The 13,988-nt window shown below is 39.9% G+C and overlaps 1 protein-coding gene across 1 annotated transcript in view; it reads right to left on the bottom strand.

Moving 5' to 3' along the window:
* Positions 1-13,988, bottom strand: part of LOC129711191 (sodium- and chloride-dependent transporter XTRP3-like) — a 43,879-nt gene that overhangs the window by 13,149 nt on the left and 16,742 nt on the right. The window contains exons 6-8 of the mRNA XM_055658664.1: positions 13,242-13,483; positions 6,512-6,674; positions 2,918-3,125 (exon numbers count right to left, since the gene is read on the bottom strand). Coding sequence (XP_055514639.1) covers positions 2,918-3,125; positions 6,512-6,674; positions 13,242-13,483 — 613 coding nt within the window. The remainder of the gene's footprint in view (positions 1-2,917; positions 3,126-6,511; positions 6,675-13,241; positions 13,484-13,988) is intronic.

The following is a 13,988-nucleotide window of genomic DNA, read 5'->3' as shown; positions in this document are numbered from 1 at the left end:
TTCTCAGTCGGGCCCTATACAACTTCAGAAGGACCTCTTTGCTCCTATACTCCAGTCCTCCTGTTATGAAGGCCAACATGCCATTCGCTTTCTTCACTACCTGCTGTACCTGCATGCTTACTTTCATCAGGGCTGCCAACATTGGGTGAGAGTTGGGAGTGAGAAATTGCGAGAGACCGAGCCCGAGGGAGCGTAGCGACCGGGAAGGGGGGTGGCGGGAAGGCGGGAAGGTATCCCCCTCCCATTGGTATGGAACTTTTGCATTTTTCAGCTTGAAATTGTGCAATATGGTGCATACTGTAGTGAGGCTTTTAACTTGAATGCAATATATATGCTTTAAATTGGATTGGAGCGTTTTTGAAAGGGGGGAGGCTGTGCGATCACTGATCACTGGCCTTGGGGGTACCCGGTGAGGGAGTGGAGCAACCGAGTGGGGAGAGGGTGTGGAAGAAGGGTGTCCCCCCTCCCAGGGTAGGAACGTTTTGAAATTTGATGTATTAAAATCATGTTTTAGTGCACTGTAGAAGTATGATTTCAATGTTTTTTGTATGAAGTATTTTTAAGAGGTAACTTTTTAAGGGGTAACTTTATCCACACAAAGGGTGATGGGTGTATGGAACAAGCTGCCAGAGGAGGTAGTTGAGGCAGGGACCATCCCAACATTTAAGAAAAAGTTAGACTGATACATGGATAGGACAGGTTTGGAGGTATGGACCAAAAGCAGGTGGCGTAGCTGGGACATGTTGGCGGGTGTGGGCAAGTTGGGCCGAAGGGCCTGTTTTCACACTGTATCACTCTATGACTACATTATACCTCCACCATGCATGAATGCTTCAAAATCAAGTGATCGAATTTTATTGCCATATACTCAAGCATAAGAAACATAGAAAATAGGTGCAGGAATAGGCCATCGGCCCTTCAAGCCAGCACTGCCATTCAATATGATCATGGCTATTCATCTAAAATCAGTACCTCTTTCCTGTTTTTTCCCCATATCCCTTGATGTCGTTAGCCCCAAGAACTAAATGTAACTCTCATGAAAACATCCAGTGAATTCACCTGCATTGCTTTCTGTGGCAGAGAATTCCAGATTCACAACTCTCTGCGTGAAGAAAGTTTGTCCTCATCTCAGTCCGAACTGGCCCCCCCTTTATTCTTAAACTGTGACCCCTGGTTCTGAACTCTCCCAACATCAGGAACATTTTTCCTGCAGTTACAGTAAGTGAAAATTTAGCAGGCAAGCAGGATGCTTTCTCCAACCACCCCCATTTGAAGTCCACTATCTTCCACCGTTTATACCCAGTGCTTGGTACTTACTTCCAGCAGCCACTGGTTGTCCTCCAGGATAACCGAGCTGCAGCCTGAACCATGCCAGTCACCTGGGCGAATTCGACACAGAGACTCTCACGGCAGCGACGCAACGCTTCAACGCCTCCGATGGCCCAGGACTCTTGCACTGAGGCTGCTCCATGGCCGGAGCTGCAGTGAGCGACTTGCCAGCCCGGCAAACACTCGTCAGCCCCGCTCCCCATCCGAATCTGTCCCAGCCGCTGCTTCTGCTCCCAACACCCACGGCCCATGTAGTTGATACGAGTTTTGAAATTTTTGTTGATCACAGAATTTCTCACAACAGAGCGTGAGAAATTTCTGATCAGCATGAGGGCGTGAGAGTTTGCTTGACAGTTTAATTCTCACACTCAAAGCGTGAGAGTTGGCAGCCCTGCTTTCATTGACTGATGAACAAGGACCCCCCAGATCCCGTGTCGAGCCGAAACATCACCTATTACTTTTCTCCAGAGATGCTGTCTGACCCACTGGGTTACTCCAACATTTTGTGTCTATCTTCGGTTTAAACCAGTATCTGCAGTTCCTTCCAACACATGCAGTAGAGAGCATATTGACTGGTTGCATCACAGCCTGGTTCAGCAACTTAAATGCCCAGGAGCAGAGAACTGCAAAAAGTGGTGTACACTGCCCAGTCCATCACGGGTTCTGATCTCCCCACCATCGAAGGGATATACAGGAGTTGATGCCTCAAAAAGGGAGCTGGCATCATCAAGATCTTGTAGTAGATTGTTTTCTTAATGTTTCACTAAATTTGTTTCAATTCAACAAGTGGTTTTGCGAAGGTTAACTATAAGCCCTACAATTTGGAGCAACTTTCTTCTTTAACATTCTGATTTATGTAAACCCATTGTACAAATAAATGTCTATAACTCATTAAATCACAGTCACAAGCCCCTAAGCACTGAACAATTAGGCTAACACACCACTGTAGCACTGAGGGAGTGCTTCACTGTTGGAAATGAGATATAAAACAAAGCCCCTCCACTCTTTTGTAAAATATCCCAGCATTGTAAAACAAAATTGCAGGGAAGCTATGCCTTGGGTTTCTGAGCAATATTCATCTCTTAAACAAAAGCATGAAAGTGGACCATTTGAGAGTATAACATTGTTATTTGCAGGAACTTGCCTTGAATAATTTGACTGCTGTGTTTACACATTGAGAAATATTTCAGTGGCTGCGAAGTGCAATGGAACATTTGGAAAGGATTGTGAAAAACCTTCGATAAGTGCAAGCCTATCTTTCTTTCCAGTCCTCAGAGCTGGGAAAGTTGATGCAAATATTCTGTGCAATGGGATCAATATCCTGATGCTGAAATAGTTTTAATTTAGACGGTTGTGAATAGTTACCCCTGAGGAATGTAAATGCTTAGATTAATGGCTGTTTAATTGACTTTTGGATACTAAGGGAATCAAAAGATATAAAGCATTTGTCATGAAAGAAGATTGAGATAGAGGATATGTCACAAACATTTTGAACAGCAGAGCAGGCTCAATGTGCCAAATGCCATTTCCTGCTTGTATTCATTATGTCTCTATGAAAATAAAAGAATGCATCTAAATCAAGACTTACCTATCATGACCTCCCTTGGCAGGTACTTTGAAATGATCTTTATGTCACTAAGTGGAGTGATGACCCCAGCCATGTTTCCCAGCATGCTGCCAATTCCCAACATCAAGATCATCATAAAATATAATATTGCCCAGATCTGCGATGGTCCCGGCATGTGCACAATGGCTTCAGTGAAGACTATGAACGAAAGGCCAATGCCTTCAGCAGCCTGGTAAAAGATATGGTGCAATTCCATTAGAATACAGAACTTATGCAAGAATCAAGGAATCATAGAATTATACAGGAAGAGAATATTCCTGTATTTGCAAACAAGTATAGACATAGGAGGAGAGAACAAATGAATGCGTGGCTGGAGGAAATAATGCTGATGGGAGGGTGCTAGACCTCTGAGTGTTTCTGGGGCAGGGGAAATGTGCACAAATTGGATGGGTTTACACCTCAGCAGGACCATGACCAATATCCTCATGTTGGGACGTTGCTAGTGCTCTTGGGCAGGCTTTGCAGCAGTAATGGAACCAAAATGGGAAATCAGGAAGGAAAAAAACAAAACAGGAAATAGATGTTACAAAAGTAGTAAACTAGATTAGTCAGTTGAAACAAATGATAATATAAAAATGGGGTCAAAGTATGGAAACATGTTAAAATAGCATAATTTAAAGTGCACTTTCTAAATGTGTGTAGCATTTGCAATAAGGTAACTGTAACTGAATTAATGGCACAAATGGAAGTAAATGGGTACGATCTATTCCCTGTACCGAAATAAAGTTGTAGTTGATCAAAGAAAGGAACTGAATATTTCATGGATATTTTATAATTAGGAAGGAAAGACAAAAAGGAAAATGAGGTGGGGGTAACACCATTAATAAGGGATGAAGAAAAACCAGTGGTGAGAAATGGACTTAGGTCGCAAATCGTGATATGGTATTGCAATCCACTTGGGTCGTACCATTTACTGTTTAATTCCTGCCCTACTTTGACCAACACTTCAATCTTGCTAGTTCTTGACTCATATTCTCAATTAACTTTTTTGTAAATTTAGGTATCCTTCCTCACTACCAACTATACCAATTTTGCCATAATCTGTAAATTTACTAATAATGTTAACTACATTGTAATCCATATTGTATGCACCAAACTACAGTGGAATTAGCATTGACCCATGTGGCACTAGACTGGTCACAGGCTTCCAATCAGAAAAAGCATTCTTCCCTAACTACTCTTTGACTCCTTCTTATGCCCATTTAGAATCCGATTGGCTAGCTCACTTTGTATTTCATGCAATCTCATTTTCCAAATTATTCTACCATATGGGATTTTGTCAAAGACTTTGCAAAAATCCACATAGCTTTGTCCTCATCAGTCCTTCAAAAATGTGGCTGTCCTCAACGACCTTTCAACATCTATGGTAAGATGACATGATCTTAAACAATACACCCACCACAGATTCAATCCCTGTACACATGAGATCCGAGCATAGATGTATCGATGCTTTTCTCAATCTTCCCCTGTGCACCGACAAGATTTTTGCTGTGATGGAGTTAATCTATGCTGTTTGACCTTAAATAAAAATAGAAAATGCTGAAAACATTCAGTAGCACGGGCAACAAATGTGATTGGAGAAATAGTAAGGATTTTCTCTTTTTATTTCAGATTTCCAGCATTAAATATTCAACTTTACTTACATCCATTTCAAAATAAAGATGATCCCAACCTAAATAATTATGGTGTGGTTATGGTATGTATATGATGAGTTATGGTATGTATATGATGTATGTGAATGTGCACATTGGAGGCCAAACTTCAAGAAGCTGTTAACTCATTCACTAAAACATACAAGATCATTGGCCTTGCACTTAAAATCTGGAAAACAAAGATCCTCTATTAACTGCCTAATTACAAGGCAGTAAAAACATGGGACCATTCCAATTGCGAGGGCCACCTCTCACTGAAGGCAGACATTGATGAGAAAACATTGCTGCTGCTTCCAGTCTACTGCCATAGTCTTCAGCTGACAGTGGAAATGTAATCAAAGACCAAATCCTTCAGCATAGTAACAAGATCATGTGGGCTCCACCCTTCTGCATAGTTTGCCGACTCAAACAACTAACAGAAGGCAACTCAAAACATTGGACTAGTACCAACCATGTTGACTCCCCAGAATCCACGAAATCTGATGCCAGAATGGGTAAACTAATATCATCATTCCCTCCGGGGCCCACACTCCCAGTACTGAGGATCTAATCATGCTCCACAAGCTCACGGACACCAGACTTGTGAAACAGGCGATCTAGCTCTGAGTTCTGTAATGGCATTCGACTTTCAGATGATTAGGGAAAATACTTCAATACTTTTCTTTAAATCGCTTTGAAAATAATAAATATCCTCACTGATGAAAATCCTTGGATGCTTGAATGTAAAAGACAAATCTAGGAAGGCATCTAGCACATAGGTATATAAAATCATGAGGGGCGTTGGTGAGATGGATGGACAATCGTTTTTCCATTCAATTGCAGGAGAGTTGCAAATGGAATTGAACAGCCCTCATCTGACCTAATGATGTTAGGTTGATGTTAAGTCAGGTTGTGGATGGTTTGCATCGAGACTGTCTTACAGCTCTATATTGGGGTAAGGACAGAAGCCTCCCAACAACCACACCCATCTTCCTTTTTACAGAGTACAACTCCAACTATGGGAATGTTTTTGCACTACTGATCATTGAGTTTCACCAAAGCACCTTGATGTCAGACTCATGTCAAGAGTTCTCACCTCGACTCTGGAATTCAGCTCTTTGGCCTCTGATTAAACAAATGCTTGTGAGTTCCAGTGCCAAGCAGTTGTCACTCACATAAACTGTTGTTGGAAAGGAAAAATTGGATACCATTGAGATCATTGCATTTTGTGGGTAGCTGTCCAAGATCAGCAGTGAACATTGCTGCTTCACTATAAATCTTAGGTCAGGGGAACTAAATTTCAGAAGTGGTGAATATATAACTGTCACTACTTTGCAAAACTAGCCTGGTGACTAAGTAGGAATTTCTAAAAACCAGTCTCCTGGTGTTAGGACCTGACTTAAGAAAACATATTTAGTAACCAAAATCCCCACTCTGAAGGCTGTACCGAACATGGTGTGCATGTTTATTTGGAGAGGCATGATCGGCTCTTTATGGTTCAATATAGATATTCCATTAAGCTGAGAACTCCACTTTGCAAAAGAAAAGCTTTGGAAGTATAACACACTCATCAAACATGTCTGCCTTCATTACTGATTCCTCCAGGTCAAAGGTAGAAAAATCATCATCCTGCAATTAGAACACTATTTGGCAGTTCCAAGCTTAAGCAATGCAAATGGGTTTTTTTCTGAAATTAGAATAACAGTGAAAGGTCATAATTATGCAATGGCAATACACTGTAAATGCCAAGCCAGAGTTAATGGCTTTTAAAGGTGTGCATACTAAGGGCATTAAGGAATATAGAGTTAATGCAGCAAAATAGCACTGAGATATAAAAAAAGGCTATGATACTATTCAATGGTGAAGCCGGAGCAAAGGGCAGATAAGTCCACTCCTGTCCCTATTTCTTAGTTCTTGTCATTACCGTATCCAAGTGAGATTGCAGATCGCAGATTTCAATTTGCGTGGAAATGGTGGCAAACTTGTCTGGGGCTGTTGAATTCAGGTATATTTCCCACATGTTAAGTGTATCAGGCGTTATTGCGTTCTCCTTCAGGTCAAATGTGTTTGTTAGAAGAAGAATCATCCTGTGATAAGAACGACACTGTATAAGGTTCCAAAGTTAAGCATCCAAGCAAATTTTCAAAATGACTACAAGAATAAAACGATAACTAGGCATGATTACGCAACAGCAATGCCAGAGCTAATGATTTTTACAACAGTCCTTGAGTAGATTACTGCCTCGAAACAACATTGATAATAATGCTATAACTGATTTTATGATGCTGATGCACAACTTTACAATGAATTTATCACTCAGAATGATCTCATCTCGTCATTCTCTGGAGATTTTGCCTGCAGCTCAGTGAGAAGCAGTCTTGCCTTTGGGTGGATTCAACAGATAACACAAGTTCAGTGAGAGTCCTAGATTGTTGGAAATATCAGCTTTTAAATGAGACGTTCAGCAAAGTGCCTGTGTACACTCTCAGGTGTATAAAAGAAAGTCACATTATTCCAAGGAGAAGCATTATTTTCACAGGGCTGCCACTGCTGTCTTTGAATGAAAAAAAATCAAATATTTAACTGTACCGCTCCCCATTCCTACTTCCCAATCTCCCTCCTGATATTGCGGCAGCATCCATCTAACCATGGCCTTCTGATCAACCCCAGCGCCAGGCTCATCACCCAAGTTCCAAACTTGCAACACCCATCTGCCATCTCAAGAAGCTACCTTTCCATGCACTCCTCAAGGTACCAATCTTGACCCTAACACTGCCATTAAAGGCACACATGAGTTTTATTTCTTGACAGGATGCAGATACCACTGAAAATCATTAATTATTTCTGATCTGAAGAGGAAATTAAGAGTCACCCAGATTGGTGAGTTCATAGTTATATAGACGCAGCCCAAAGAGGAAAACTAGACATGCTTCCCTGAAGTAGATACATTTTTACGCCAATTCAGTCATTTCAAATTTGCCATGACTGAAACAAGATTTTTATCAAATTCCAGATTTTTATTTTAATTATTATGTGAATTTAAATTCCCAGTTGGTGAGATTTCAATGCATGTCTCTGGATCAATGTTCAAAGCTCCAATTTTGGTCCAGCAATCTGAACGGCTACATTTTGAAGCCATTACTTGATCGATGTTATACTCCTTTTGTGGGAAAATGTACAAATAGAAGCCTGAAGAAGTCATTTGCTGCGAGCCGCTTCCAACTTCCAATAAGATCCAGGCTAGTTTAGTACTTCAAGTCCGATTTCTCACCCATTTAACATATTCTTGAATTCTTTGCTCAAGAATCAATGGATATTGGCCTACTCCTGCACCTATTTTCTATGTTTCTATGTTTCTATGTAAATACACTTGGTTTTTAGACACCTGCAGCCTGCCAGGGAAGAAGCGCAAAATATACACAACATTCTGAAGATTTTTTTTCTTATCTTGGTCATAAACGGCCAAATTGTTATTTTGAGACTGTGCCCCATCACCACCACCGTCCCCCGCCTATACCCTTTGATTCATCAGCCAGGGGACACAGCCTTTCACCATCCAGCATGTTAATCCCCCTCAGAATATTATACGCTTCATAGCATTCACAAATCATTTAAAATTAGAATCAGTTTTAGTTAATATCACCTCATAGGATAAATCCTGCATTCCAGAAATCAGTCCGGTGAACTAATCTTGATGTGTGAATATTTACTGCCAAATTTCCTATATTACTACTGCAACTCTCTTCATAAATGCTTTGGAATAAGTTGAATTAAAAGGTGCTATACAAAGGCAGGTCTTTATTTTTTATTTTTTAATATATTGATGTCAAGATTGATCAATTACATTGGAATATACATTGTGATTCTTCCACCAGGCCTTCATATTTAACATAAACATTCCTTATTACTTTCTCTATCACGTAGGGAAGCTGATATTATTATTTGTTCACATATTAGCTTTGTCCTACCCCTCCCTACTTCCAGATTTCTTTCTCACTTCAATCAGTCTGAAGGAGGTTCCTGACTTGAAATGGCAATCCCTTATTACTACTCAGCTCAGATTTATGAACAAATATTGTGGAGTCTGACAAAAAGCCATATAATATGACATGGAATGTTCAGGAGATGGGTCAAATATTTGGATTCTGTGATGGGTTTCAATACCTTTGCTTTTGTCTTCCAGTTGCAACTGTTCAATACACTCAGAATATGCTCATTTCCCTTGATTCTTTCCATTTTCATCAGTAGAATATAAGACCCAGGGCAAATCATCCACGTTTTGCCCTCAGATTCTCCTTCCAATAAAAATAGAAAATGTGCATTCTTAGAGGGCCAGGATATTGCTTAAACCCCTTGGAATATGGATGACACTGGAAAGGTGCTATTTTCATTTCTATTCCTAACTCCTTGAGAGGGCAATAATGTAATTTGATATCAAGGCCCCAAATGGGCCGTGGCAGTTTGGCATGACTTTCTCTCCCCGCCATCAGTGAACATTTTGGGTTTTGATGTTATTGTTAGAGATTACAAATTGGATGTGCTGAATTATAGGACACTACAACCCCAAGATGATAATTTGACCCTTGAGTCAGTGATGACTTCTCAGCCCCTCCAGGTCCTCGCATTTACTTCTGTTTTGGGTATTTATCCTTCCTTTTTGAAGACCACTAGTGCATCTGTTTCCAACGCACTATAAGGAAACAACTGCTAAGACCTAACCAGTTAATTTTTTCCTGTAATGGTATTTGGATATGGCACATATCCACCCCTCTGTCCTGAGGTAACCTAAATGTGGACACTTGCAGCAGTTGTAAGGGAGCAAAATGAGCCAAGGCACTTCAATGCAATACTGTCAAACAAAAATAGTCACAAGAAAATGCACGAAAATATTAGGACAGATAATTAAAACCGTGGATAAATAACACCCGAAAGGAGACAAGAGGGTGAAATGTAAATAGACATGATTTGGAATTACCCCTCATTTATGTCACCTTACCCTTTGTGTTATGTGTATAAACAAAATGGTATTGTCAACAGGCAAAAGATAAGAAGACTGACATAAGCCAGGTTGGAATTGATGTGTCCTTTTACCTATTGGAATCTTCTGGAGCAAGCTCAGATGAACAGAATCACAATATTGTAGCAGAGGAAACAATTCAGCCCAATGATCTGCATGGTGTGTTCTTAGGGCAATATCATTAAGCCCATTCCCCTGTTTAGTTTAGTTTAGAGATACAGCATGGAAACAGGTCCTTCAGCCCACTGAGTCCATGCCGACCATCAATCATTGTTCACACTAGTTCTATATTATCCCACCTTCCCATCCATTCTCCACACACCAGGGGCGATTTTACAAAGGTCACTTAACCTACAAAGCTGCATGTCTTTGGGATGTGGGAGAAAACTGGAGCACCCAGAGGAGACCCACGTGGTCACAGGGCGAACGTGCAAACTCCACACCGACAGCACCTGAGATCAGGATTGAACTCTGGTTGCTGCCACTGTGTGATATAGTGAGACCTGGGTCTCTGGCACTGTGTATTTTCCACAACAATGCAATTTATATTAGATATTCTCAACATAGTAAAAAAATAACCCCTTTTCAAAAGGTTCATTTTCCTCAATTGTCATAAAAGCTCATTCTAGTGTCTACTCAAAGTCACTTGGTTCAACAGAATTAAAATGCCTATATTCTAATCAGTTTAATTGACTTGAATATCTTATTTTATATTTTATCTCACATAGCTGTTAAAAACAAAATAATATTATGTTTCTTAAAACAGTCAATTCATTGATTGCTATTAAACTACAAAGGTAATACTTAAAAAGAACAATGTAAGAAAGACACAAATTGTTGGAGTAATTCAGTTGGTCAGGCAGCACCTCTTCAGACTGAGAAGGATCCCGACACAAAACATTGCATGTCGATATTCTCCAGAGATGCAATCATTCCAGCACTTTGTGTCTTTTTTGTAAACCAGCATTTCCATTCCCACGATTCTCTCTTTCAAAACAATAAATGTACTCAATAAATTGTTTAAACAGCAGCCTTCTTCCTGTTTTTTTTTGCATGTGGCTGACATGGACAAGATGCTATTTATTGTCAGTGAGAAGAGTCCAGGGGGCTTTGTCCTGATGCCATTTCTGTGAACTACTTGGTATGACATTTTTAAGTAAGGATAATGTGGAGTTAGGATTGTGTGTAGATTAGATGGAATAGATAGAATTTTTTTGTAAATTTTAAAAGCAGTAACCTTGGATGGTTGATGGAATAAGTAAAGTTCTCTTGAATTTCTACACGTGTAAAGTAGAGAGCACATTGACTTGGTTGTTGGTAACTCAAACGCCCAGGAACGAACATGAATGCAAAAAGTGAAGAACACGGTTCAATCTATCACAGGTACTGACTTCCCCACCGTTGAAGGGATCACCAGCTGTCGCTGCCTCAAAAAAGCAGCCTGCATCATCAGAGATCCTCACCACCCTGGCCCCACTCTCATTTCACCCTTGCCATCGGGAAGAATGTATAGGAGCTTGAAAACTAACATGCAGGAGCAGATTTGACCCTATAACCATCAGGCAATTATACACTACAACCTCCAAATAAGGTCTGAACTTCATAGAGTTGGGGGGCACTGTTTTTGGCTTTGCACTATTACTGTTTTTTTTAAATATATATACTGAACTTTTTTCTTGTCTATTGTGTTTACAGAGTACTATGTCTGTATATATATATGTCTGTATATTAGTTGTGTTGCTGCAAGTAGGAATTTCATTGTTCTGTTTCAGGACATATGACAATAAAACACTCATGACCCACATTTCCATAGGTGTTACAAAGAACAATGAGTACTGTGATTCTATTGTAATTTTCACTGGGAGAGCTCACTGCATAAGCTCTCTATTGGATTAGAACATCAGGCTTGCTGCCTGCATGGCTCAGGAGAACCAGTCTAATATTGGAGCAGTACATTAAATAACATGGGATGACCTGCTCTTCAGAAGGTTGAAAGTGTGGCCTTTGGTTCTGGAGTTTATTCTGTGGAAGGGAGATTTATAAAAAGATATTCCTAAACCAACACCGGCCTAAGCAGCCTTTGTCTCCAGTGACAGGTAGAGATGCAGAGTGATTGCTGTTTTAACCGAATTAGCTTATTTCACTAAGGCAACAACTTGTCAATGAAGGCTTGAATTATTGGGATCAAATCACCATGATTTTTAATACCTGAGTTTCCAGCTAACTTTTGTATTCACAGAACAAAATTCATAGGTGTTATAGTTTGCAAAGCTCTGATATACTGGGGAAATTCATCCAACTGTTCCTTAATCAATGTTATTAAAATATATGACCTGGCCATTTCCAGTTTGATATTTGTGGGAGTCTGTTGTGAAAAACATGTCCAGTGCATTTACTACTTTGCAGGTGCAGCAATATTTCAAGATGTCCTTAATTGAGTCTAAACACCTTGGAGGGTGTTGAGGTTATGAAAGGTGCTCTATAAATAGATTAACATTTCTTATCAAGGAAATAAATAAGGAAGAGTGGTGCATGTCAGGAATCCATCATTGTTTTCCAGGACACATCATAATAATGCAGAATGTTTTTAAAACTGCAACATGCAGAATGCAAATCTGGAGTAAATGAAATGCAAAGCAAGTTCTCTAATATAGGGAAATAACCTGCACATACTAATATTATAAATGGGAAAGGACACAAAGAGCTAGAGTAACCAATGGGTCAAACAGCATGTCTGGCGAACATGGATACTATAGGTGATGTTTGTGGTAAGGACCCTTCTTTAGACTCAAGTGCTACTTGACCCATTGAGCTACTCCAGCACATGTGTCCTTTTGTGTAAACCAGCATCTGCAGTTCCTTGTTTCTAAATATTCTGAATGAACCTTATTGCGTGTATTTTATACGTTTGGGAAAAAATGTATTGTATCAAACAATGCCGTTTTTATTGAGTCATTTAATTTCATAAATTACTGGGCAATTTTTTGTATTTATTATTACTCCAAACTGACAGATGAAATCTTCCTGATGGTTTAGCAAGAAGGGGTCGTACTGGGGAAGAGAGAGAGAAAATCTATCTGTCCTTGTAGCTGCCACCTATTCCATCCAAGATAGACAAAAAATGCTGGAGAAACTCAGCAGGTGAGGCAGCATCTATGGAGAGAAGGAATAGGCGACATATAGGGTTGAGACCCTTCTTCTGAAGTGTCCAGTGACCCTTCTTCTGAATTGTTCTTCTGAGTCTGAAGAAGGGTCTCGACCCAAAACGTCACCTATTCCTTCTCTCCTTAGATGCTGCCTCACCCGCTGACTTACTCCAGCATTTTTTGTCTATCTTCAATTGTTCCAGCATCTGCAGTTCTTTCTTAACCTATTCAATCCAGACTGGCTGACACATAGGTGAAGTACTACTTCTACTTATGGTGAAAGTGGTTTCTTTCTATTACTCCTGCACAGCGAGGAAGGAAAGATAGTGAGAAAGTTTTAAAGAAAAAGCTGTTGAGAAAAAGCACAGCACACTTCAAGATGGTGAAAATGTAGGAACATTTTAGAGAAGAAAATAAATTAAGCTTTGAAACAGAATGAGAGAGAAGGAACTAGTGCACAAATTGAGATTCTCCCTATATAATACTCTTACCTTTCGACACAGCTTTCATAATTAAATGTAGCTTTGAAACCATATATGGCAAAAGTGACAACGCTGGCAAATATTGATGTCAGACTGTTAATTAAAGCAATGATTACTGCTTGTTTCTCACAGTTGTTGTTTTTCTGATTGTAACTGGCAAATGCAATCAGGCTCCCAAATCCCAGGCCGAGAGAGTAGAAGATCTGTGTGGCTGCATCAATCCAGGCCTTTGGGTCCATCAGGTGCTTAATCTGAGAATGAAGTGTAGTGAGGTTCAGTGAGGGGAAAACATCATAACATGATCGCACATTAAAGAAAACAAGTTGAACTTTACAGGTTACTTTGGAAACCAATAGTTTCAAGAAAAAATAAGCAGAAAATATTAACATCAATCTTAACTGGCATAGTTTTAATAAGTAAACCAAAAGCAAGAATAATCAGAGCCTAAAATGGAAAAAGGGACAGATGTTCCCTTGCTAGCGTTGCTCCAATGAACCAGTTTGATTCTGACCTCCTGCGCTGTATTTGTGGAGTTTACACCTTCTCTCTGTGACTATGTACATTTTCCTCCACATCCTAAAGATGAGTTTGTTGTTAGGATAATCAGCCATTGTATGTTATGGTGTTGGAGAGTGGCAAATGAATTGGATGGATTGGTGAGCATGTTTGAGAAAATAGGTTATAGGGACAAGTAAGGTAAGAAAAATCAGATTGCTGTGGTAGCAAGCATTGACTCAGTGAGCCAAATGGCCTTAT

This window comes from Leucoraja erinacea, chromosome 2 (genome assembly GCF_028641065.1).
Source record: "Leucoraja erinacea ecotype New England chromosome 2, Leri_hhj_1, whole genome shotgun sequence".
Classification (NCBI taxonomy): Eukaryota; Metazoa; Chordata; class Chondrichthyes; order Rajiformes; family Rajidae; genus Leucoraja; species Leucoraja erinaceus.
Note: the sequence above shows the minus strand (reverse complement) of the source record. Positions and strands in the feature narration are given on the sequence as shown.